Genomic DNA, 26444 nt, shown 5'->3' with positions numbered 1-26444 from the left:
TATGCTAAAAAATTTCTCCTCTTTATTTCCAGCCCTGAAACTGCTATCCTGACTCTCTTAGAGTTTTTTTTAAACAATATGAGGACATATCCAACTTTAAAATGACTTCTGAAGCACTCAATATCAACATACTGTTGGACAGGGTGGCACAACTGAGGAAGACATATCCATTTCACTGGTCCCAGTCTGTCTTTAAGATCTGGGAACCAGATACCCATCAAAATTCTTCTGCCTCTTGTTGGTTGATCTATTCAGACCTTTGCATCTGGCAAGCTCTAACCCTGACCTGGTTTGGAAGATGTAATGCCTTCAAAATTTCTACGTCAACCCAAATTCTTTACTTAACTCACACACTCCCCATGTATGTACCGCAGGCAACCTTCACCAACATATGTTTTTTTGATATCGTCAATACTATGGAATGACAAACCCACTCAAGAACACTTCAACCTCTCTAAAAGGAATGAGGGATAGGACTCCCTGACATGTTGCAATATTATAAAGCACTCCATATTTCTCAGATAGTGACAGGGGGTACCTTGCCAGTACACAAAGTATAAGTACTCGTGAAATAAGACTCCCAGTTCCTAGTCACATTATCTTCACTTCCCTGGCTCTCAGTTAGACACTGCAGATTGCAACTGCACCAACAAAGTGCACCATCTTTTTGCCTTTAATAAACCAACCTCAGTGTGTTTATAATATTGTATATTGAATGGTACATTCTGCTCTGTATCCAAAAGTGTGGATGTAATGTTTTAGTGCTTATTTGGTTCACACAGATGTCCACCAATGCCTGATTCTTTCATTTAGGGCTGTGCCTGAAATAAAGATTAAAAAACAAAAAGATTTTGTGTAGACCAGCGTTCCTTTTTTTACAACTGATTTCCCAAGACTTGAATTGATTTACAAAACCGGTGTCTACTTTTGGACTGGACTGTAAGGTCTGCAGACGTCTACAGATGTCAATAAAATAGATGTCTCTCTTTATAAAAGATATATGAGGGGTCTTCAAAAAGTTTCTGCATTTTTTTTAACTCTATTTGTTAAGAATTTAACCACTTGAGATCCGAGGACGTCCATCAGGCATCATTCAGATATCACCGTCTTCAGCCGGCGATTCTGTGCAACATAAGAACGATCATAGCGGCGGTTCTTATAGGGGACATCCCCCCCTCCTGCTGCCATCCGGTGCTTCTCCGGGCTCTCCCGTGCCATCGGGGGCCCGGAGAGCGAATCGGCCGGCGTTCGTTGGGAAAGCATAGAGATGACTGGTGACCAGATGGTCACCAGTCATCTCTATGACCGTCGGAGGTCTGGGCGCGACGTTATGACGTCACGCCCGGTACACAGAAGTAAACAAAGCCGCAATCGTGGCTGTCGGCATTAGATCGGTGAATATTTTTCACCGATCTAATGCTTGTAAGCCTGGAGGAGAGATGTGTGGTCTTATTGACCCCACATCTCTCCATAAAGAGGACCTGTCACAGTGATTCCTATTACAAGGGATGTTTACATTCCTTGTAATAGGAAATAAAAGTGATAAAAAAAAAATGTAAAATAAAGTGTTAAAATTAAAAAATTAAGTAAAATAAAAATAAAATACATTTTTTTTTAAAACGCCCCTGTCCCCGGTAGCTCGCGCTTAAAAGTGAACTTGCATGCAAGTCCCGCCCACATATGTAAACGCCCTTCAAACCCCACATGTGAGGTATCGTCGCGTGCGTTAGAGCAATACTAGCACTAGACCTCCTCTGTAACTCGAAAATAGTAACCTGTAAAAAAATTTAAAGCGTCGCCTATGGAGATTTTTAAGTACTGAAGTTTGGCGCCATTCCATGAGTGCATGCAATATTAAAGTGTGACATGTTAGGTATCTATTTACTCTGCGTAACATCATCTTTCACATTATACAAAAATTGGGCTAACTTTACTGTTTTGTTATTTTTTAATCCATGAAACCGTTTTTTTTTTCCCCAAAAAAAGGCATTTGAACAATTATTGCGCAAATACCGTGCGAGAAAAAAAGTTGCAATGTCCGCCATTTTATTCCCTAGGGTGTCTGCTAAAAAAATATATATAATGTTTGGGGGTTCTGATTAATTTTCTAGGGAAAAATTTTGATTTTTACATGAAGGAGAAAAGTGCCAAAATAGGCCCGGATGTCAAGTGGTTAAAAAACAAATTACATCACTTTTCTACATGATCACCTTTCTTTTCGATGTATTTTTCCCAGTGTTGTACCAATTTTTTAATACCATTCGAATTTTTTTTTTTTTGATTGAGTACATTGCCACTGATGCACTGCTGCTTTCACATCATCTTCATGTGAAAATCTTCTTCCTCTTAAAGATTCTTTGAGCAGTCCAAAAAGGTGGAAATCAGATGGTGCTAAATCCAGACTATAAGCAGGTTGTTCCATAACCCTTTAAGATTTATAAGTTCAAGATGGATGCATAGTCCAAATCTTTTTTTAGGTTTTGCATAGGGTAAGGAAGAATTGGAACTCCTGTCACCTTGTATTGCCCTCTTCTTGCGGTAATTCACCTTCTCTGTTTGTGCTTGTGAGCATTGTCACTGAAAATGATAGGTCTGTAAGGGCCCATCCACGTTCCGAAGAGTCAAACAATAGAGGACAGCATCAACTGCTGGGTCAGTGAGAATTAAGGTAAATATTTGTAGTACCTTTACCCCTTTGCCATACAAGCATTTCACCTATGAAGTGTGGGGGGACCCCACTGCATGGATACATTTACCAACAGTCCAAAGTTGGACTTTAAAGAATATTGTAGGCGTAAATCTGATTCCAGCTATCTTGTTATCTATTAAAAGTTACATCCACATAGAATGCAAAAACGTATCAGTGTGCGATCTTATTGTTTACTCAATAGTGAATAATAACGACAGAAACCAAATTATCACTATACATAACATTTTTGGAACAAAATGACCTCTCCTTTAGCCGATTGTAGAAGCTTGGAAGAATAAACAAACTCACAAATGGGAAGAATGACTTTACCTGTTTTGCTTTGCTACTAATTTCCACAGAGATATCCCCTGCTGAGTTTCCAATTCCCACCACTAGAACGGTCTTCCCATGGTAATCTTCGGATTTCTTATAGAAACGGCTATGGATGTATCGACCTTTAAATTTTTCGATACCTGCCAAGTGTAAAAGGAAGCAAGCTATGTTTTTAAAAATATTACCTTCACCCTTATATTATTTCCCATTCAGATCCCACAGAAAGAAAAAGTGTATATTATCTATTCATTTAGAGTAGAGAAAGTAGAGCTAGCCTACGATGGGTGGAGGTGATACTCAGTCCCCGATAGTATGCACACAACAAAAAAAAAAATTGCCCATGGGACTTTTAAAGAGCACAAATGTATAAATGATTTAGTTAAAACACATTTAAAAACAACAATTAATACAGAAAAAAAAAGAGAAGAAAACATATTAAATATCAACATATTGATACATTTTGCATTTTTGTCATAGACCTTTCCATGAGACCTGAATGTGTCATGCAGATGACTGTCAGTAGTCTAGGAGGTCTCAACGCGTTTTGCGAGAGGAGTCTTGCTTCTTCGGGGGAAGCACAAATAGATGCCCTAAAGTTGTAAAAGAGACTTAAAAAATGGAATGTCCAAAGAAATGCCAACCATGCCACAAAACTTTTTAGCTTTTTAAGAGAAAGCATAACCTGGCTTTGGTGAGGTGGACCAAGAAGAGCCCAAAAGCCTTTCACTTTTGTGAGAGAAACAAAGCTTCCACTTTCAAAATGATGTCATAACTTAGTCGTACCATATATTTCAAGGTGTCATAAACATTTGTTATAGTCTACTGATTTTACAAATGTATTGAATGTCTATAAAAACAATTTGTTCTTTTGTCTTTTTTTCCAAATAGTTTTGTCTAAATTAGTTTATTTCATTCTTAAAATATTTGGATGCTACTAGATGGGTAAAAGTATATATTTATGTTAACAAGTTCCACGCTTGAAATATGTATTACCCCTGTGCTGCTAACCCTATTTCACCCAATTTACTTAAAGCATTTGTTACCCCAAGACTTCATATTCCCTGTATGTGCCTGCTGTACAGTGTACTTGTATGAGAAGATACAGTAAAACCTTGGTTTGAGAGCGTTTTGCAAGACAAACACAATTTTTAAATACATTTTGACTTGATATACAAGTGCTGTCTTGATATACACAGAAATGGAAGCCTCCACAAGGAGATTAGAAGCTAAATCCAGCAGGAGCTAAAGAGTATAAAAGAGAAGAGAGGCGCCTCCAAGTGTAGCAATATGGTTACATTTAATGAAGGTACAACATTTAGCAATATATTGCTACACTTAGAGGCGCCTCTCTTCTCTTTTATACTCTGTAGCTCCTGCTGGATTTTGCTTCTAATCCCCTTGTGGAGGATTCCCTTTGTGGATGGACATTTTATGGTTACGCAACCGGGTGACATTGCTATAATCTTTTTATATGGACTATAAACTGAAGGACCTATGAATAAATGGTTGTGGAACAAATCATTTGAGTTTCCATTATTTCTTATGGGGAAATTTGCTTCCCTTATGTGAAATCCCTGGTGTTCCTGCTAGTCCCATTGCTTTCCTATTAAAAACTAACCACACTAAGCAGGGGAGCACACGTTGGTTCATTCTCTAGCTATGCTGAGTACTTACTGCAATGATCAGACCTGTCATGACACACCCCTGCTGCACGTCCATTCACTGGGAAGCTTGGTGTGATGCTGCTTCTCCTCCCCCAGCTATTATGCAACTGAAGCTGCTGCCTGTTCACTTCCTGGATTTACACAGACACACAGAGGCACACCTCCAGCTCTTCAGCTCTAATTGGCCCTCTTATGACTCACCCCCCCTCCCCCCTTCCTGGCAAACTCTCACAACAGTGAGAGAGAGACAGCTATGCATAATGTCATAAGCCCAGGCTTTTTACCAGACAAGAAACAGGAAGTGGGCTGTATATGGTATTTACTGTCAGATTTTTTTTTTTTACTATCCACAGTAGAAGATTTAGTAGATGGAAAGTTGATAAAATGACTGAAGGTCCACTTTAACCACTTACAGCACGCCATATAGCAAAATGACGTTGGCCAAGTGGTTGTGTTATCCTGACTGGACGTCATATGACGTGATCAGAATAACAAGCCGCTGTGCGCCCCCAGGGAGCCGGGTGGAGCAACCGAAACCTTGTGTGCTGGTCAGTGGGATGGGAGCATAGCAAGCCGGGAGCTGGACTATCAGCGCTGTTTGGATTGGAGTGGACTGAAGGGACCATCTGGCAGGAAGAGACTGTCACTGCGACTCAGGAGGGGACGTGTTGTGTCGGTGAGCTGTCATCATCATCTGTGCTGTTGCATACTGCTGTCAGTGTCTCTGTAAGAGTAAATTTCAAGTGTGCGCGCCTGTCTGTTCTAATTTATGGCCCTCCTGAGTCCTGTCCTTGAGCAACCTACTTACTATATTGAAAGTAAGAAGTATGTTTTTTGCCTCAATATCTGCCTCAAATCACATTGCTGATTCCATATTGTACTTGTTTGTAGAAAAAATACTGAAATTTGCACTTAAAACTGTAATTTTGTAACTTTTGGAAATGGCAGTAAAATTTTGGCTGTGCCAGTAAATTGTCATGTCAGTAATTTTCAATCTGGCCAATCCACTTTTGAAGGTAATAGTTGTCTGCATAGTACATTGACTGTCTGGGTTGAGTAGGGTTTGTGTCACTGATATTGAATGATTATGCATATGAGCAAAGTCAGAGTAAAATATCCTTATTTGTAAATTAAATATTGAAGCAAGAGGATAAACACCACAGCCATAAAACCAGCATTTGCAGAACAAGTAGCAATGGCAGCTTTCATGACTTTCTCAGTAAACGTTCCCTTTAATACAGGGTGCATCCATGGCACTTGGGTTGTAGAGCATGCTGGGCCTTATATGAGGAGTGCAGCACTACTTGTTGGCTGCTTTTAAACAACTAAAAACCCAAACAGGTTTGCATGATCCAGGATGCAGGTTGGGGGTGCCCATACTCTCCCTCATTCAGCTACAGTATGTTTGTATTATGAAGAGACTTGCAGAAGATTAGGTTATGAAAGCTATTCACACTTTAGTAGTAACTAGTAAGTAGTTAGTGTGAAAACAGGAGAGTACCTCAAACATGCCATCTGCTGGCTGAAAGAGGTAGATATTTATTGTGTTAAATATTCATATACAATATATATTATTAGCTGAATTACAGACTAATAAATAAATAAAATTGTAAAAAGTGACAACAATTTTACCAGACAGGAAGTGAGATATGTGACAGGAACACAGACAGCAATAAAAAGCAGACAGTGGTTTAAAACCTTCCCCGATACACATATCATGGCCACAATGTTTTGCTTCATGGTTACAGAAAAAAATAAACCTCTTTTTGCCTCCTCACTCCCTGTCAAATGCCTTCTGAAAAGTGATCCTAGCAATACCTAGGATTAAATGTACTGTGTTGTGTGTATTGCACATGTGCACCAGCTTGGTGGACAGTATAATATACTTGTGACTGCACCTCACCAGTTCAGGCTGCCCCCTTTTCAGTCTATAATGAATTCTGCTGCCAGAATCATCCACCTTACCAACCACTCAGTGTCCACCACCCCTCTCTGCCAATACCCCCACTTGCTTCCTGTTGCCCAAACCACGGCTGCACATATTTGAACCCGGCCTTAAAGGGGCTTTCACTATTCGACTAAACTGAAGCTTTTTCACTAGTTAATGACTTTATATGTTGATAACATTATATCCTTTGCATGTTTTACTTGATGGTTAATTGTATGCCTTCAGGTTTGTTTGTACCTCTTTCTTTTGTTGTTCTATGCATTAGAACAGAGATAAACAACTCTAATTACGCTGATACCCCAAATGATACTGTTTCTGAGACCCAACTAACATCTTATAATTTTTCTTAAAAGCAAAAAAACATATGTTTGCCAATATCAACCGCCAGGGAAAAAGTCATGTCTACTGGCTATCTTGAATTGTAGTTTCCAAATCTTGGGTTTGAGCCAAATAAATAATCGTATACATTTTTGTAACAAAATAAAAGTTCAAAATACAGTACATCAGTACCACAAACTCAGGCCTCGTACACACGACTGAGGAACTCGTCGTAAAAGACATATCTTTTTCCTCGACGAGTTCCTTGTCAGGCTTCTCGAGAATCTTGACAAGCTTTCTTTGCGTACACACTGTCAAGACAAAATCTCGTCATTCTCAAACTCGGTGATGTACAACACGTACGACGGCACAATAAAGGGGAAGTCTGATTCCACTGGCACAACCCTTGGGGCTGCTTTTGCTAATATCATGTTACTGTGTGTTAAGTAAAAGTTTGGTAAGTTTGCGCTTTTCAGTCTGTTACAGCGTGACGAATGTGCTATCTCCATTATGAACGCTACTTTTACCGTAGGTGCGCTCCCATCTCATAGTTTATTCTGAGCATGCGCAGGTTTCTAAGCATACACACGAACGTGTTCCTCGTCGTAAACCAGCCCGACGAGAAACACGATAAGGAAATTGAGACTCCCAGACGAGGAAAAAGAGAACTTGTTCTCTTTTTTGCTCGTCGAGATCCACGACCGTTTTCTCGACGAAAAACATACACACGACCGTTTTCCTCGTCAAAAAAGCTCTGCCACCAAGTTTCTTGATGGATTCTGTTGAGGAAAACGGGCGTGTGTACGAGGCCTTACTCCTTCTCTATATTTTTTTATTTTTTTTTCTCTATAATTCTAAAGGCAGACCAATTATATGTAGCATAATGGAGTAGATATACAGAAGAAACACATGAAAAATTGTAGCTGCAACTAATAAAGTTTTATCGTTAAAATTCATCATGAAATTGTATTGTTCTTTAGCATACACAGCTTTTAAAAGCATTGGGATTGATATTTATTACCTGGGAAAGATTCTAGAGGTAAATAATGAGCAACATGATGCCCATTGCATACCAGGACTGCATCAAAACACTCTTTCTTCTCGGTTCCATTCTTCTTTGTCAGTACTTCCCACTGTCCATTCATGGTAAAATTTGGACTCTTTGTCACCTGGCAAACTTCAGTCTTAAAAAGGAATTGTTAGTTGGTTTCTTATTTATTAGGGATACATATACAAGTGATTAGTTTATTTTAAATAAACCTATTATAATGTAAAAAAGCATTTTCTAAAGCCCTTATTTATGGTGGAAAGCAGATTTTGGACACTTCAATATTACTCCACACCACAGTGTGCTTTTTATGTTATATTTATAATATTTATAAAATGCAGGCCATGGTGTGGAGCTTGCAATGTCCCATGAACTTCTGTCTGCTTAATACTGCAGAGAGAACGCCATGATTGGAAGAGAGTCTGATCAAATGACTTTGGCGTGGACTTTATTTTTCTCAATTCTAAGTGGCGCTTTGCCCGAGAGTGTGTATACTTACCTGTCGCCGTGGAAACCCGCACATGCTCGAAATGACTTTGACGCATGCACGGTAGCTTCCTAGGCATAGGTAGGGTGCAAGATGGCGGCGATAGCATCGAATGTGAGGAAAGCATGCTCGTCGTACGCAACAACGTCACCGTGTTCTTGCCATTCAAATAAACGGCGGTTCTTTTGAATGAAGTGTCTGTACACTCGGGCAGCAAGAGATTCTTGCCAAGAATCTCGTCAGGAAAAACATTTTTTTTCCTGACGAGATTCTGGCCCGTGTGTACAGGGCTTCAGAGTTGATAAATCTCCCCACCACAATACATAGCAGACAGATCGGGCAGAGGCATCAAACACACACCTGTGCATTTCAGCAGTATCTACACCAAGGGCTCTCAAACTGGTGGCCCTCCAGCTGTTGATAAACTACAAGTCCCAAGAGGCATTGCAAGGCTGACAGTTACAAGCATGACTCTGTCGGGCAGAGGCATGATGGGACTTGTAGTTCCGTAACAGCTGGAGGGCCGCCAGTTTGAGACCCCTGATACACCAAAGTTCTGGTCTAGCAGCAGCCATAACATGGCAACCCGAGTATGCCCGCCTACTTCCTGCATCGTGTAGTCATGACAGCAACACTTATCTGTGGTGGTTACACTTTTGTCGAGCCTGATGCCCTTTGGAGTGCATAGTATATAAAGCAATGGTCCGCAGTATTTCAAGCATTTTTAAAGGCTATATTTACAAAAAAATGTAATGCTACACCAGATCTCTGGTGTGGATCATACTGAGAGACATGGACATGTGTGTCACATCTCTGCCTGGTCTGTCTATAAATTTGGTGTGGAGAATTGATCATTTTTTAAAGGTCCAATGGTCCAAATTACAGAGGTTTTGGCCATGTGCAAAGCTGAGCCTGATAAATGTGAATGAAATGGAAAATGTGTTATTTTTATATAAATAAATATTGATTTTAAAATCGCACCAGATTAGTGCATTCTCTTCCTAATTTTCTTTTGATTTGAATATGTATTGTTACCTTTTACACCACTTCCAGCGCCTTTTCCGCTCTCCCCACTCCCTCTGTCTTCTGGGAGACACACAGGTCCCATAATACAGCAGTGAGAACCCGCAGCGTGAGTCGCGCATGCTCGGTAGGGAACCAGGAAGGGAAGCTGCAAGGAATTCCTGATTCCCTTACCGAAGATGGCGGCAGCAGCTTCCGAGAGCTGAGGGAGAGATCGGCTTCGGGACCCGACATCCCGGGGGCCCTGGACAGGTAAGTGTCCTTATTTTAGAAGCCAGCAGCTGCAGTATTTGTAATTGCTGACTTAAAAAAAAAAACGTGGCGCTCCGCTTTAAAGTAGTGTGTGCAAACTGGAGGAACCACAACACCTAGCAGTGGATGCAGGAAACCAACGCACTTGAAGCATCGGATTCTCAGAGATCAAGGGCAAAGGCAGCAGAGGTAAGCAGTAAATGTCTTTTTTGCAGGTAGCATTTTTCTATTTTACATTATTTCAGCCACAGCGTCACTTTAAAATAAAATTTACAGTACTTGCATTGTAATACAAATAAGTTTGCTATTGGTTGCATTCATGTTTAAAAAAAAATACTAACCACTCACCTCAAGCTGAATGTACTTCAAGAGTCTGAAATGATCAGCATAAAGCCGGAGGTACTCCAGCACTTTTGAATTGTGCAGATATGCTGGAAAATCATCTGGCATTGGAAAGTCTGAATAACACATCATCTCCTTGGAAGTGTTTGTTATAACAGAGCTATAGAGACTTGCTCTTTTGTCTTCCACAGTTTCCTGGGTTAAAGCAGACACATGGCAAAAATATTACTTTCTACCTCAACCCCAATCGCGTTCTCCGATCAACTAACCAAAATCTACTTGAAATCCCCAAGGCCCGATACAAGACCAAAGGAGAACGAAGATTTGCAGTCCAAGGACCTCGACTGTGGAACGCATTACCTACTAATATCCGAACGGAAGGGAATCACCAGGCCTTCTCAAGACCCACCTATTCTGAAGGCTAAATAGAAGGAAATGGATACCAAGCGCCTTGAGGCGTCTCAGTTTGCATTTGTAGCGCTATACAAGTTTTTCACTCACTCATATCGAGCTTAGTTACCGTATTTATCGGGGTATAGCGCGCTCCCGCGTATAGCGCGCATCCCTAAACTTCATCCGGATTCCTGTGAAAAAAAGATTTTTAGTACTTACAGTTTTGGTGTCTTCCGCGGCGTCCATCGGCGGCCTCGTCGGGTCCGGCGTCCGTCTGCGGCTTCGGGTGTCCTCTTCGTCGGGTCCGGCATCCTTCTGCGGCGTCCTCGCGTCCTCCCCGCTCGTTTCCCGCGCCGAGTTTGAATACTGCGCCGACATATACCGAGCGCAGTACACTCGTGTATCGTCGGGCAGGCTCGGCTACTCTCGCGCTGACGTCCTGTACGTCCAGGACGTCACCGCGAGAGGCCCCGAAACTGCCCGAAGATACACGAGTGTACTGCGCTCGGTATATGCCGGCGCAGTATTCAAATTCAGCGCGGAAAAGCGGGTATCGGCGTATACCGCGCACCCCTGATTTTGCCCTGATTTTCAGGGCAAAATAGTGCGCGGTATACGCCGATAAATACGGTATCCATTTTTTCTTTGTTATCCATTTTTAACTCTTATGCCTCATACACACGGTCGGACTTTTGACCGTGCAAAAGTCCACCGTGAGTCCGTCGGAAGTCCGACGGAAAGAAAGAGAACAGGTTCTCTATCTAAGGTCCTTCGGACTTCTGACAAAAAAGTCCAATGGAGGCTACACATGGCCGGACTTTCCGAGAAAAAAAGTCTGTCTGAAAGTGCGGCCCTGTGTATCAGGCATTATAAATGTAAATGAAAATAGATAACCTAACGGGTTGTAGGATAAGATTATGTAACATGAAGTGTCATAATCATAGCTTCATGGCAAGTATTTGACGACAAGTAATTGAGAAAGTTATCCATTTTTTCATCCTGTAAATTTAAATGGTGGTTCAGCTGTTTGGTAATACTATAAAATAGAATGAATTAAATAGAATTTCCTAGTGTAAAGGAACATTCTTCCCTATTCTATTGTGTAGGTACAAACTTTCACCAGGGAACTGAAACATGGGCTACTTTGCAAATAAATGCTGCAAGTTCTGTATGCTCAAAGCCTTGTAGATAGGAATTAAATCCATGTTAGTGTACCCCAAAGTGTCTGGTAAAGGAAGTAGGTAGGAAAGTAGATGCTGTACACAATTCGGCATATAATAAATCTGTGTTAGTTATCAACACAAAGGAGTAGAGATAATTGCATTAAGGGCTTTAAGCTCAGCTTGCACTGTTACCATTGTGGAAGAGAAATGTCCCACGAGGTGATGTTAACCCAGGATTGTCAGCAGGGCTGTCTTAATGAGAGGACACACCTGGGCACTGCCCAGGGGCTCCAGCTGCATGAAGGCCCCTGCACTTTCCCCAAAGCAGCTGGTCCTTGAGCCCATGCTTCCCCAAAATTGGGTGCCCCATGATGGCACTGAGAGTGATGGATTCACAGGGGAGGCAGAGTGCTTGGGGGATATCTGGGGTGTAGAGGGGTCATAGTGCTTGGGGGATATCTGGGGTGTAGAGGGGTCAGAGTGCTTGGGGGATATCTGGGGTGTAGAGGGGTCAGAGTGCTGGGGGGATATCTGGGATGTAGAGGGGTCAGAGTGCTGGGGGGGATATCTGGGGTGTAGAGGGGTCAGAGTGCTGGGGAAATATCTGGGGTGTAGAGGGGTCAGAGTGCTGGGGGGATATCAGGGGTGTAGAGGGGTCAGAGTGCCTCTCCACACTGTTGGCAGAGCAGCGCCGCGGTGTGTGAAACTGTATGGAAAGAGAGAGGAGCTGTCAAAATTGAGGCTGGATGTCGGGGGGGGGCGGGACCTGGGCGTGGGTGGTGCCAACCATTGCCACCTGCCAGTGCCAATCAGTGTCATCCAGTGCCATCTGCCAGTGCCAGTCAGTGCCACCTGCCAGTGCCAATTAGTGCCACCTGCCAGTGCCAATCAGTGCCACCTGCCAGTACCAACCAGTGCCACCTGCCAGTGCCAATTAGTGCCACCAGCCAGTGCCAACCAGTGTCACCTGCCAATCAGTGCCAACTAGTGCCACTTGCCAGTGCCACTTGCCATCAGTGCCATCTGCCAGTGCCAACCAGTGCCACCTGCCAAAAAAAATCGGCCTAAAATATCGGCCACAAACATCGGCATCATATATCGGCCATCGGTCGCCCCGATTTCTAAATATAGGCATCGGCCAGAGAAAAACCCATATCGGTCGACCTCTACTCAGAATCAAAGAAAGCTTTTACTTTTCTGCAACTGAGGTACACTAATGGTATATTGATACATAGGGGAGCTGGATTATAAAAAAAAAAAAGCTACATTTTCCTTTAAACTGAAGATGGCCCCATCTTGATTTCTCCCCATGACCCAATTTCTTTTCTAACTTCAATTTGGACCACATCGAAGGATCTCTATTTGATAAAGAGTTTCTACTTACCTTGAATATCTCTCCCCTAAAAGTGGAGGTTCACCCAAAATCTTAATTTTTAACATTAGATTGATGCTCATTTTGTCAAGGGGAATCAGGTGGTTTTTTTTAAATCGAAGCTGTATTTACCGTTTTAGAGAGAGATCTTCTCCGCCGCTTCCGGGTATGGGCTGCGGGACTGGGCGTTCCTATTTGATTGACAGGCTTCCGACAGGCTTCCGACGGTCGCATACATCGCGTCACGATTTTCCGAACGTAGCCGAACGTCGGTGCACAGGCGCCGTATAGAGCTTCTTTCGACTACTCGTGACGCGATGTATGCGACCGTCGGAAGCATGTCAATCAAATAGGAACGCCCAGTCCCGAAGACCATACCCGGAAGTGGCGGAGAAGATCTATCTCTAAAACGGTAAGTACAGCTTCGATTTTTTAAAAAAACACCCGATTCCCCTAGACAAAATGAGCCTCAATCTAATGTTAAAAATTGTTTTTCGGGTGAACTCCCGCTTTAAATGTAAATTAAATTTTGTACTCACAATGGGCCGCACATTGAATGACATAACTTATGGTTCCCTAAGGCAGCAAAGGGCACCTCTATATTTGTTCTTAACTCGTTGATGTTTCAAAGGGCACCTGATATAATAGTGCCAGCAGTTTACTCTGCAATTAAGTATGCCAGAGAATCTTTTTGAAATTCTGATAATATTTAAACTCGTGTGTTCATCTAAAAGTCTGATCCAGCTGGCAAACGGTGCAAATGACAATTATAACATCAAAGCTACTTACCGTGTATCTCCATAAGCCGCCAATGTCATGACTTTTTTCAAAGCATGTTGGTTCATGACCTTCTTCTAGGCAACTTTTGATAGCTGTCAGTCCACTGCAGCCAGCTCCGATTACAGCCACTCTTTTAACCATGGTGCCCTTAAAAAAATACATTAAAATCCACAAAGTTATTATGTCTGAATTTTAATGAGGTTGGCTTACTAAAGGCAAACAAACCATGCACTTTGCAAGTGTAGTTGCACTCACTTTATCTAGAGCTTTACCTGGAGCTTAGTGATTATGGTGAAGCTCAGCTGGTTTCCATCAGCCAATCATGTGCAAGGAATAATGCTGTTTTTTCCCTGCACATAATTGGGTATTCTTTATAAAGTGAAGCTTCACCACATTTACTAAGCGTTGGGAAAAATGCACTTGCGCAGTCTATTTGCCTTTAGTAAATTTACCCCAATGTGTCACATTAATTGTATACTGTCAGCTTCAAAAGATCATAAAATTGATTGTAAGGGATTTTTTTTTTTTTTTACTCTTCCTTTAAATGCAGGAACTAATTTGTCAAGTTTAAATAGCTCCAAAAAATTTCCAACGTTTGCAATATCTGAGAATTTCTGAATCTGCTCGCAATAAAAAAAAAAATAGGAGAACAAACATTGAAAGATTGTCTGTCTAATTGCCAATAGTTTCACAGATTCAATTTTTTTATAGAAAAAACATGAAAGAGTTTATTTTATTATTGCTTTGCCAGTTTGGGCAAAGCAGTATTTAGGAAAAAATAAAGCAATATTTAACTAAAGCAATGCCTAATTAAAGCAATATTTAGGAATAAGAACTTTAATTCAGGCCTGGGGGGTTTTATTTGAGCATTATCCTTCAAGCCTGTGGTCTAAGATTGTGAATACTTCAAACCAAACTCTGCATATACAGTACAGACTAGGGTTGTCCCGATACCACTTTTTTAGGACCGAGCACAAGTACCGATACTTTTTATCAAGTACTCGCCGATACCGATTACCGATACTTTTTTTAAATCTCAAGTGTCAGTAGTTTTTTTTTTTTTTTTACATTTTTTTTATTTATTTTGTTTACATTTTTTTTTTTTTTTTTACAATTTTTTTTTTTTTATTTTTTTTTACAATTCTTTTTTTTTTTTTAAGGGGGGTGGGGGGAAATGTACAATGTCAGTGTGTTTTTTATTTAAATTTTTATTTTTTACAATTCATTTTTTTATTGCAATTCCTTTTTTTTTTTTTTTTTATCAGCCCTGTTGGGGGGGTCTTTGGTGAGATATCAGGGGTCTTAACAGACCTCTGACATCTCCCCTCTGAGACAGGGAAAGGGACTAGGGACACACATTTCCCAGTCCCTTTCTCTACAAACTCAGCTGCGCTGAAAATGAAAGGAGAGAAGCCAGCGGCTTCTCTTCATTCATAAACTGAAACATCATAATCACAGGAGGTTACAATGTTTCAGTTATGTGAATGTACAGAGTCAGTAATCACTGACTCTGTACATTCGGAAAAGGTAGGAGCCGGGTTTACCAGCTCCTACCGCCACTCTCCATCCTGACAGATCGAGGGGGGACACGGCAGCAGCACAGAGGGGGGCATGACGGTGGCAGCAAGGAGGGGGGACACGGCGGGGGGAATGATGGCGGCAGCACAGAGGTGGTCATGACGGTGGCAGCACGGAGGTGGGCATGACGGCAGCAGCACGGAGGGGGGCATGACGGCGGCAGCACGGAGGTGGGCATGACGGCGGAAGCAAGGAGCAGGGCATGACGGCGGAAGAAAGGAGTGGGGACACGGCGGCAGCACGGAGGCAGGACAGAGGGATGACAGCGACAGCAAGGAGCGGGGCATGACGGCGGCAGAAAGGAGTGGGGACACGGCGGCAGCACGGAGGCAGGACAGAGGGATGACAGCGGAAGCAAGGAGGGGGGCTTGACGGCAGCAGCAAGGAGGGGGGACACAGCATGGAGGGGGAATGGAGGAGGACACAAGGACAGTCAGCGGTGATTGGTGCTTGTAACTCCCCCCCACTGCACTGATCACCCTGACTGTCCAGGTATCGGGTGAAGCATCGGAGCATTTGCCCGAGTACAAGTACTAGTATACTAGTATCGGTATCGGGACAACCCTAGTACAGACCAAAAGTTTGGACACACCTTCTCATTCAAAGAGTTTTCTTTATTTTCATGACTATGAACATTGTAGATTCACACTGAAGGCATCAAAACTATGAATTAACACATGTGGAATTATACATAACAAAAAAGTGTGAAACAACTGAAAATATATTTCATATTCTAGGTTCTTCAAAGTAGCCACCTTTTGCTTTGATTACTGCTTGGCACACTCTTGGCACACTCTTGATGAGCTTCAAGAGGTAGTCACCTGGTGCAGCACCCCATCACTCTCCTTCTTGGTCAAATAGCCCTTACACAGCCTGGAGGTGTGTTTGGGGTCATTGTCCTGTTGAAAAATAAATGATGGTCCAACTAAACGCAAACCGGATGGAATAGCATGCCGCTGCAAGATGCTGTGGTAGCCATGCTGGTTCAGTATGCCTTCAATTTTGATTAAATCCCCAACAGTGTCACCATCAAAGCACCCCCACACCATCACACCTCCTCCTCCATGCTTCACGGTGGGAACCAGGCATGTAGAGTCCATCCGTTCACCTTTTCTGCGTCACACAAAGACACGAGGGTTGGAACCAAAGATCTCAAGTTTGGACTCATCAGACCAAAGCACAGATTTCCACTGGTCTAATGTCCATTCCTTGTGTTCTTTAGCCCAAACAAGTCTCTTCTGCTTGTTGCCTTTCTTTAGCAGTGGTTTCCTAGCAGATATTCTACCATGAAGGCCTGATTCACACAGTCTCCTCTTAACAGTTCTAGAGATGTGTCTGCTGCAAAAGGTGGCTACTTTGAAGAACCTAGAATCTGAAATATATTTCCAGTTGTTTCACACTTTTTTGTTACGTATAATTCCACATGTGTTAATTCATAGTTTTGATGCCTTCAGTGTGAATCTACAATTTTCATAGTCATGAAAATAAAGAAAACTCTTTGAATGAGAAGGTGTGTCCAAACTTTTGGTTTGTACTGTGTATATATATATATATATATATATATATATATATATATATAGATAGATAGATAGATAGATAGATAGATAGATAGATAGATAGATAGATAGATAGATAGATGTATATGTATGTTAAACGACTTGTGTTGAACCAATTCAATATAGCAATATTTGTTAAGTGCTATAGCATAATACAAACTTAAGTGCCATATTCTCAGGGGCCAGGATGCTGAGGATATCGCAATTGCGAGTTCACACTCACGGTCTATGACAAGTCTGGAGGTGAATGGCTATACATAGCTGAGCATGCCCCCGATGATTTGATCTTCCATGAAACGCGTAGGGTGGAGTCCATGCTTGTGACGTTACCATACCCACGGACTCCATGCGGCTATCAGCTTGAATCCTGGGACAGATATACATTGCATATATGCTTGTTTTTAACTGCCTCTATGTATGTAGTTGGTATCTTTTACCTTTAATAAATTTTATACGGTTTCACACTATGGGAGTTTCTTTGATTCATCCTACATGCACGATTTGCTGGCGAACCATTGATTATTCCCTAAGCAAATGTTTCCATTGGACACCAAAGAAAAGCTACAGAGGTCTCCCCTTTTGCTGCAAAGGAAAGTGGGCTGATGACTCTTGTCTTAAAGCGGGAGTTCACCCATTTATTTATTTTTTGCCCTTTTCCCCTTAGATTCCTGCTTGTTTTGTCTAGGGGAATCGGCTAGTTGTTTTAAAACATGTGCAGTACTTACCCGTTTTCGAGATGCATCCTCTCCGTCGCTTCCATGGGTATGGGTCTTCAGGAGCGGGCGTTCCTTCTTGATTGACAGTCTTCCGAGAGGCTTCCGACGGTCGCATCCATCGCGTCACTAGTAGCCGAAAGAAGCCGAACGTCGGTGCGGCTCTATACTGCGCCTGCGCACCGACGTTCGGCTTCTTTCGGAAAATTGTGACACGATGGATGCGACCGTCGGAAGCCTCTCGGAAGACTGTCAATCAAGAAGGAACGCCCAGTCCCGCAGCCCATATCCGGAAGCGGCGGAGAAGATGCATCTCGTAAACGGTAAGTACGGATCATATTTTAAAACAACTAGCCGATTCCCCTAGACAAAACGAGCATTAATCTAAGGGGAAAATGTGTTCTCTATGGGTGAACCTCCGCTTTAAGGATATTCTATCATACTGCTCTCATGACTCTTATAATCTAGAGTCCATTTCCTCTGGAATGATCTCATATTACCGTATATACTCGAGTATAAGCCGAGTTTTTCAGCCCATTTTTTAGGCCGAAAAACTCCCCCTCGGCTTATACTCGAGAGAGCCGTAAAAACAGTGTGTGTCTGTTCAGCCGTCCATTGTAAGAAAGCCCCGCCTCCTCCTCATCTGTGATAGGCGGAACATTGATAGTTTCCCAGCATTGTATCAGTGTTCCTCTATCACGGACGGGCGAGGAGGAGGTGGGGCTTTGTTTCAATGGATGGCCGAACAGACTTCATTTCACAGTGGGAGACACGCGCTGTGGCCGCCCGGGAGACAGTACACTGGTCATTTATGGGAGTCTCTGCCCGCACTCGCGGGAACACTGCAGCCCCCGCCCGCTCCGCCCATCCTCTCTGCTCGTTCCGCCCATCCTCTCCTCCCGCACTTATGGGCACAGACCGCGCATGCTCTGCCTATCCTCTCTGTGCGCTATGACCAACCTTTGCCGTCCGCACTCACGGGGCACAGTCCCCGCCCGCTCCACCCATCTTCTACTACTCCGCCTGTACTACTCATAGGCCCTGCCAATTCTCTCTGCTCGCCCAAGCAAAACTTGGCAAGAAGGAGGAACCAAGTGATCTGCAAGTAAGTGGCACCCATCCCTCAATATCAGGGCCGTTTGAAGGAATTTGGGGGCCCCAAGCAAAATGTCTGCTTTATAAATTTTTGCAAAAAGCTTTAATACATATTACCTGATTCAAAAATGAAGCAATAAGATGGAAATGGGATGGTAAAGAAAGAAAATGGAAAGAAAGTTATGGTAATTGTTTATGATACATATCATCCAGCCAGGTAGGGTTATGGTCAGCAAGCTACCATATTTTTCAGACAAAATGGGTGATGACTGCCTCCCCCCTTACCCCCCATGTTCTTTTTACCCCCCCTCTCTACCGTGTACCGTGCGGCATGAGACTCAGTTTGTGGTTCCCGGCCGCGGACTGAAAGGAAGTGAGCACTCAGTGTGTGCACTTCCTGTCAGTCCACCTGGGAACAGGAAACTGAATCTCCTGTACTGCGCGGTACCCGGCCAGACTGCAGGAGGAGGGATTCAGGAAGAGGAGATCGGCCACGCTACAGGCTGCAGCATTTATAGGAAGCGGCGGCGCGGCAAGGGCCCAGTGAGAGAATACAAATGGGCACAGTGAGAGACTACAAATGGGCACACTGAGAGACTACAAATGGGCACAGTGAGAGACTGCATATGGGCACAGCGAGAGACTGCATATGGGCACAGTGAGAGACTGCATATGGGCACAGTAAGAGACTGCATATGGGCTCAGTGAGGCTGCAGATGGGCATTGTTTACCCAGTAGCTGCTGCATTTTCCTACCCTAGGCTTATACTCGAGTCAATATGTTTTCCCAATTTTTTGTGGTAAAATTAGGTGCCTTGGCTTATATTCGGGTCGGCTTATACTCGAGTATATACGATATATGGTGACGGTACACCTAGGTGTTTCACCTTTTTATACAATATTCACTTTCAAGGTGTTTCGTGATTTTACTGTATCACTTCTATATGGACTGTAATATTCATGGGACATTATTTCTTTGTCATTTTAGCACGACAATTCTCTGTTTTGTATATGCTGTTTACAATCTTATCCATGTTGTTTTTGCCAGTGGCTTTCTAATTTGGGTTTATCTGCGCAATAATTTTGAAATGTTACTACATTTTTATATTAAAGTGGAGGTTCACTCAAAAACTTAATTTTTAACATTAGATTGAGGCTCATTTTGTCAAGGGGAATCGGGTGTTTTTTTTTTTAAATCGAAGCAGGACTTACCGTTTTAGAGATAGATCTTCTCCGCCGCTTCCGGGTATGGTCTGCGGGACTGGGCGTTCCTATTTGATTGACAGGCTTCCAACAGGCTTCCGACGGTCGCATACATGGCGTCACGATTTTTCGAAAGTAGCCGAACGTCGGTGCGACGTTCGGCTTCTTTCGGCTACTCGTGACGCGATGTATGCGACCGTCGGAAGCCTGTCAGAAGCCTGTCAATCAAATAGGAACGCCCAGTCCCGAAGACCATACCCAGAGGCGGCGGAGAAGATCTATCTCTAAAACGATAAGTACTGCTTCGATTTAAAAAAAAACATCCGATTGCCCTTGACAAAATGAGCCTCAATCTAATGTTAAAAATGTTTTTTCGGGTGAACTCCCGCTTTAACAAGCGTGTAAGAAGGGAGAAGACACAAGGCTCAGTGACACAGCCATACAGCAAGAGGTGAGCAGCAACCACTGTCTGTGATAATCCCATTGGGCCCAATTGATTTTTTATGTATCCAAACAATATGCAATCGAATCTGCAAAAAATTGAATAGGCGATCAACTAGGGTGGAAGATTATTGATTGTTTTGCATCAATCGGCATCAATCGGCGGCACAGAGATATTTTGTTTGTGAAATAGAGATGTGATCCATGCTTTACAATTGTTAGTTATGATCTCATCTTACTGATAGAAATAAATTTCCTTGTGTGTTGCACATCGCTCGAATGGGTTGTCGACTATAGATTGATTATTCCAATCACAAGAAATTGTTTAGAAAAAAAGTTGTTCATTTATCGAAGTGTGTATGGCTACCATTATACCATACATTTTTGTTACATAACTACATATTGTACATTGTGTTCACTAATAAACTCATTTAAATGTTTTTAACATATTGTTGGCTGCTACTACAGAAGTCTTGTATCAGATTTAGCATAGACAATCGGTTCACAGGATCTTGTTTGCTTCTAGTAATTGTGCTGTTTGTTACTATGATCTGCCAGCACTGAATGAAGGCTATAGTCTAGCAAAAATCACAGCAAAAGTTATAATCCTTTTTAAAACACACTCCATAAAAGGCTGAACATTGTACTAATGGATAAATCACTAATTAGAAACGGAATGATTGTAAAACAAACAATATTTTTGGTAAGACAATAGCTTACCTCTGTTTCCACCTTGTTTGAGCTGTGCTGATCACACAATGACCTCCTTTTACCTTGAGCAAAGTAACACTTTCATTGTTAATTGGGGGCTCTCTTGCACCATCTATGGCACAAAGTGTGAAATTCAACTTAGATTGTTGAACATTACTCCAGCTCAATTGCAAAAAAATAAATCACAAATGACACTAAAAGTGATATTAAAGTTTTGTTTTTTTTAGTTAAAAATAACAAACACTTATCTGCTCTGTGCAGTGGATTTTCACAGAGCAGCCCAGATCCTCCTCCTCGGGTCGCCTGCCTCTCCCTCCTGCTGAGTGCCCCCACAGCAAGCAGCTTGCTATGGGGGCACCTGAGCGAGCCACAGCTCCGTGTGTCCATTCAGATACGAAGCCGCATCCCGGCCCTGCCCCTTTTCTGCCCTCATTGGCTGACTGACTTTGGTTGATAGCAGCCGAGCCAATGGCACTGTGCTGCTGTCTCGGCCAATGACGAGGGAGTGCTGGGCAGCCAATACACTGCTGCAACATCGCTGGATCTAGATGGGGCTCAGGATAGTATTAGGGGCTGAAGGAGGCTGCTGCCCACAGAAGGTTTTTTATCTCACTGCATAGAATTCAGTAAGATAAAAACTCTTCTGCTTTTAAAACCCCTTTCCTTGCTGTGGCGGCACCTGGCAGAAGGGAGGGGCCAGAAGTGCCGGCGAGAGACCCAAGAAGAGGAGGATCTGGGCTGCTCTGTGCAAAACCACTGTACAGAGCAGATAAGTATATAAAAAAGGGCTTTAGTTTATTTTTAATAACTACTGCTAAGCGTTGTGCTTTGTGATGTCTCTATTTGTTTGGTACTGCACAAATATAGAGGCTGCCATTGCTGACCTCTCCAAAAAATTATAGTTGCCTGGCTGTCATGTCAATTCATTTGCTTCAGCACTTCTGAGTCAATGCCCTTGGAACAAGTGGAGAAATTGGTAGTTTTGTTTAAAAACCCAATTTAACCCTTACATAATGAAAAATGCAGTCCTCTCTGCAAAAATACATAGGGACCTTTTAACCTTTATGTTTTCTGCTTTTTCTAGGTCTGTGCCCCAAAGTGTTAAAGCCAGACACACCCAGGAAACTGGTATTTTTAGAAGGAAGCCAGCAGTGGCCGTCTAATTTTTCTTTTATGACAGATATACTTTACCAAGCTGTGAATGTTGGGCATACCACACACACACGCGTGTGGCATCATCTTTCATTTTCCCCTACTGGCACCCCCTGTATTTGCCAGGCAATTATTGTATAATAAAAACCTTCTGTTACTAGATACTTTTCAGACTCAACTAAGAGATGCAAGCAATTGTACTTTTGTATTTGCTCTGTTCCATTCAACTTCAGATCAAAGGAATGCCCTTTAATTTGCGTATGATGTCCATTAAACCAACCTGACAAATAAACACAAATATTTCGTTTAGGGCTGGTTTCACACTGCTGTGCAGAGCAGATCATAGCAGGGGTCCGGTGCGTTCCTTTTCTCTGTTTCAGGGACGAATCAGGCTCAAATTTGTGTCTGGATTCGGACCTGAAACGGACCAGAAGATGCACAGGACTCTTCTGCAAACCGCTCCGTAGCCGCCCCAGAGCTGTGTAAACTGGCTTCATTGAGAGCCGGTCACAGGTCTGCTAACATGCAAATTCGATGCGGCGAAATCCACATTCAATTCGCACTAGTGTGAACCCAGCCTCAAAAATGTTCCTATAACCCCTTATTAACCGCTAATTTATGCTAAAAATTAACTCCTTCTTACCCTTCTGCCCTTACCTTTTCCTGATATTTTTTAAATGTATTCCTATTTTTTTGCCCATTAATATTTAAAGGTTTGTTTTTATTTATTTATTTTCTGTTTATTGATAGTGTGGCATTGCTGACCCCATCCAGGTCAGGTTTCACAAAAACATTTTGGAAATTAAATTGAATTATTTGCAGAATTGAATCCCATTCCTTAGGATGTGATGGGGTTTTGGAGAAATAGAGTAGGCATATTTCACCCAGAAATACTAAGCAAAACTTTATTTTCCACAGACAATATATACTGTAAGCATTGTACACATCTGAGGCACATAATATCACCCTGTTTAATAGATGGGGGCAAAGAGTATGCATTTATCAGGCAAAAATATGAAATGAAAATGTAATTCCTCAAATATATAAAAATTGCACATACGATGCACAGACGCGTCTTTTTAGTCCAAGGAAATCAAAAGAAGAGAGAAGTCATATTTTTGGCAGAAATAAGCAATGTTATTTTATTTATTTTTTTCAAAGACACTATTGTATATTAAAATTGTACTGATGTGCTACACAGAATCTCTTTTTTTTATTGAAATATTTCTAATACAGCTCTCTGACTGTGTGGAGAGAAAATGTGTACATGTTAGCTGCCAAAATGTAAAGTATATATTTTTTGGCCACAAAATTCAGAGTTAGGAAATGAGAACATATGGTTTCACTGTTAGTCCATGCTACTTTAAAGAGTGTGGGCCAGATTCAGATACAATGGCGTATCTTTTGGCCGGCGTAGCGCATCCCATTTGCACTACGCCGACAAAACATAGTGAGGCAAGTACAGTATTCACAAAGCACTTGCTCCGTAAGTTACGTCGGCGTAGCGCAAATGGGCCGGTTTAACCCTGCCTAATTCAAAGTAGGCATGTAGTGGGCGGGCTACATTTAAATAAACCGTGACCCCCATGTCATCAGAATCACGCCGCAAATACTCCCACGTAACAACGTCGGCTCAATGCTTTCGACATGAACGTAACCTACGCCCAGTCCCATTCACGTACGCTTACGCAAACAACGTAAAATACGACGGCTGTTCCGTCGTCCATACCTTGCATGGGCTGCGCCATTTTTTTGGTGGTTTATCTTTATGCCGGCATATGTCTTACGTAAACGGCATATCTTACTGCGACGGGCGTACGTACGTTCGTGAATCGGCGTATCTTGCTCATTTAGATATTTGACGCGTAAATCCACGTACACACCCCTAGTGGCCAGCGTAAATATGCACATAAGATACGACGGCGTAGGAGACTTACGCCGGTCGTATCTTGGCCAAATTTAAGCGTATCTGGTTTCCAGAATGCGCTTAAATATACAACGGCGCTCATTCGGACTTACGACGGCGTATCTACTGATACGCCGTCGTAAGTCTCTCTGAATCCGGCCCTGTGTGTCCCAAATCATTTTAAACTGTGACAGTATACTCAAGTAGGGTCAAAAGATCAGCACAAACAGCAAAATTAGCCTGCATAATACAAACTTTAATATGCAACACAATAGGTACCCAGACAAAAAATATTTTAAAACATTTATCTGTAGGTGCCAGCACACCCTAAAGAAACATAAATACTCTTGAAGTGCAAAGGATGTTGCCTTTCCAAAAATGAAAATTATTTGCCATGGTAAAAAAAAATGGGTTAGTGGAGCAAAACAACCATAACCCTAAATTAATATTTGTGCATAGAGCAGGATATTATATATACAGTATAGTAAGATGGTAATGGTAGAACAGCATTGACAGTAGATTTAAACAGTGCCAGGGTAATTATATTGTATTGATTTTTTACCGTATGTTCATTTGTTTTATATTTAAAATATTGATTTATTGATTATTATACACAGTTGGATAACCACCTTGTAGATTTTCTCTAAGCTTCATTTCTTTCATTGTAATGTTTGTAGTGTCTTATTCTGTTGACATAGCAGACGTCTATTTTCTTTTACGTTGTTGATCACTTACTTACCTGCAGTATATACAGACGTTCTGTCTAATCATCATATATACATGGTTATTGACTCTACAGGGAAGTTTTATAATTTCTGTGTCATTTATAAAGTATAGCACTGCCATTAGCAGGTGTTTCAATACATGTTCTTGATTTTATGTAACATTTGTTTCTGTCAACCAATATATATATACAATCTCACAAAGTGAGTACACCCCTCACATTTTTGTAAATATTTAATTATATCTTTTCATGTGACAACACTGAAGAAATTACACTTTGCTACAATGTAAAGTAGTGAGAGTACAGCTTGTATAACAGTGTAAATTTGCTGTCCCCTCAACATAACTTAACACATATCCATTAATGTCTAAACAGTTGGCAACAAAAGTGAGTACACCCCTAAGTGAAAATGTCCAAATTGGGTCCAAAGTGTTAATATTTTGTGTGGTCACTATTTTTTTCCAGCACTGCCTTAACCCTCTTAGGCCCCGTACACACGACCAAACATGTATGCTGAAACTGGTCCGCGGACCAGTTTCAGCATACATGTTCGGTCGTGTGTAGGCGCGAGCGGGCCGAATTCCAGCAAACATTTGCCCGTCGGGCCTTTTCCCAGCAGACAAATATTCCTGGACGTGTTTTAAAACCGTCCGCTGGAATCCTGCCCGCTCGGACATGTACGGTCGTCAGTACAGACCTACCGTACATGTCCGAGCGCCCGCCGTCCCTCGCATGCGTCGAATGACTTCGACGCATGCGTGGAAGCCTTTAAATGGCAGGCCCGCCCACGTCGCCGCGTCATCGTTGCGGCGACGACGCGGACACGCCCCGCGTATTGTTTACGCGCGGACTTCTGTACGATGGTTAGTACAGCCATCGTACAGAAGCCCTCTGGCAGACATGTACGGTGAAAACGGTCCGACGGACTGGTTTCATCGTACATGTTTGCCCGTGTGTACCGGGCCTTAGACATGGAGTTCACCAGAGCTTCACAGGTTTCCACTGGAGTCCTCTTCCATTCCTCCATGATGACATCACGGAGCTGGTGGATGTTAGAAACCTTGCGCTCCTCCACCTTCCATTTGAGGATTCCCCACACATGCTCAATTGGGTTTAGGTCTGGAGACATGCAGCTGCTTCTACTGGGGCTCTGGCGTTGCTCTGTGGAAGAGGAAGTAATGCCGCGTACACATGATCATTTTTCGGCATGTAAAAAACATTGGGCCAGATTCAGGTACCTGCGCCGCGGCGTAACGTATCCCGTTTACGTTACACCGCCGCAAGTTTTCAGCATAAGTGCCTGATTCACAAAGCACTTACCTGTAAACTTGCGGCGGTGTATCGTAAAGACGTCCGGCGCAAGCCCGCCTAATTCAAATGGGGCGTGTACCATTTAAATTAGGCGCGCTCCCGCGCCGAACGTTCTGCGCATGCTCCGTTCGCAATTGTCCCGACGTGCTTTGCGCGAAATTACGGCGCCCCGACGTGTTTGTGAATGGCGACGTGCGGAACGTACTTACGCCGTACTTACGCCGAAAAAAAAAAATTGAAGCG

The 26444-nt window shown here is 42.6% G+C and overlaps 1 protein-coding gene across 1 annotated transcript in view; it reads right to left on the bottom strand.

Annotated features, from left to right (window-relative positions):
- The window catches only part of LOC120945761 (dimethylaniline monooxygenase [N-oxide-forming] 2-like), a 34797-nt gene extending 13585 nt beyond the window's left edge, over window positions 1-21212 (bottom strand). The window contains exons 1-5 of the mRNA XM_040360141.1: window positions 21118-21212; window positions 13822-13959; window positions 10111-10299; window positions 7974-8136; window positions 3020-3162 (exon numbers count right to left, since the gene is read on the bottom strand). Coding sequence (XP_040216075.1) covers window positions 3020-3162; window positions 7974-8136; window positions 10111-10299; window positions 13822-13953 — 627 coding nt within the window. The 5' untranslated portion in view covers window positions 13954-13959; window positions 21118-21212. The remainder of the gene's footprint in view (window positions 1-3019; window positions 3163-7973; window positions 8137-10110; window positions 10300-13821; window positions 13960-21117) is intronic.
- Window positions 21213-26444: the final 5232 nt, after the last annotated feature.

Source organism: Rana temporaria, chromosome 7, assembly GCF_905171775.1.
Source record: "Rana temporaria chromosome 7, aRanTem1.1, whole genome shotgun sequence".
Taxonomy (NCBI): domain Eukaryota; kingdom Metazoa; phylum Chordata; class Amphibia; order Anura; family Ranidae; genus Rana; species Rana temporaria.
Note: the sequence above shows the minus strand (reverse complement) of the source record. Positions and strands in the feature narration are given on the sequence as shown.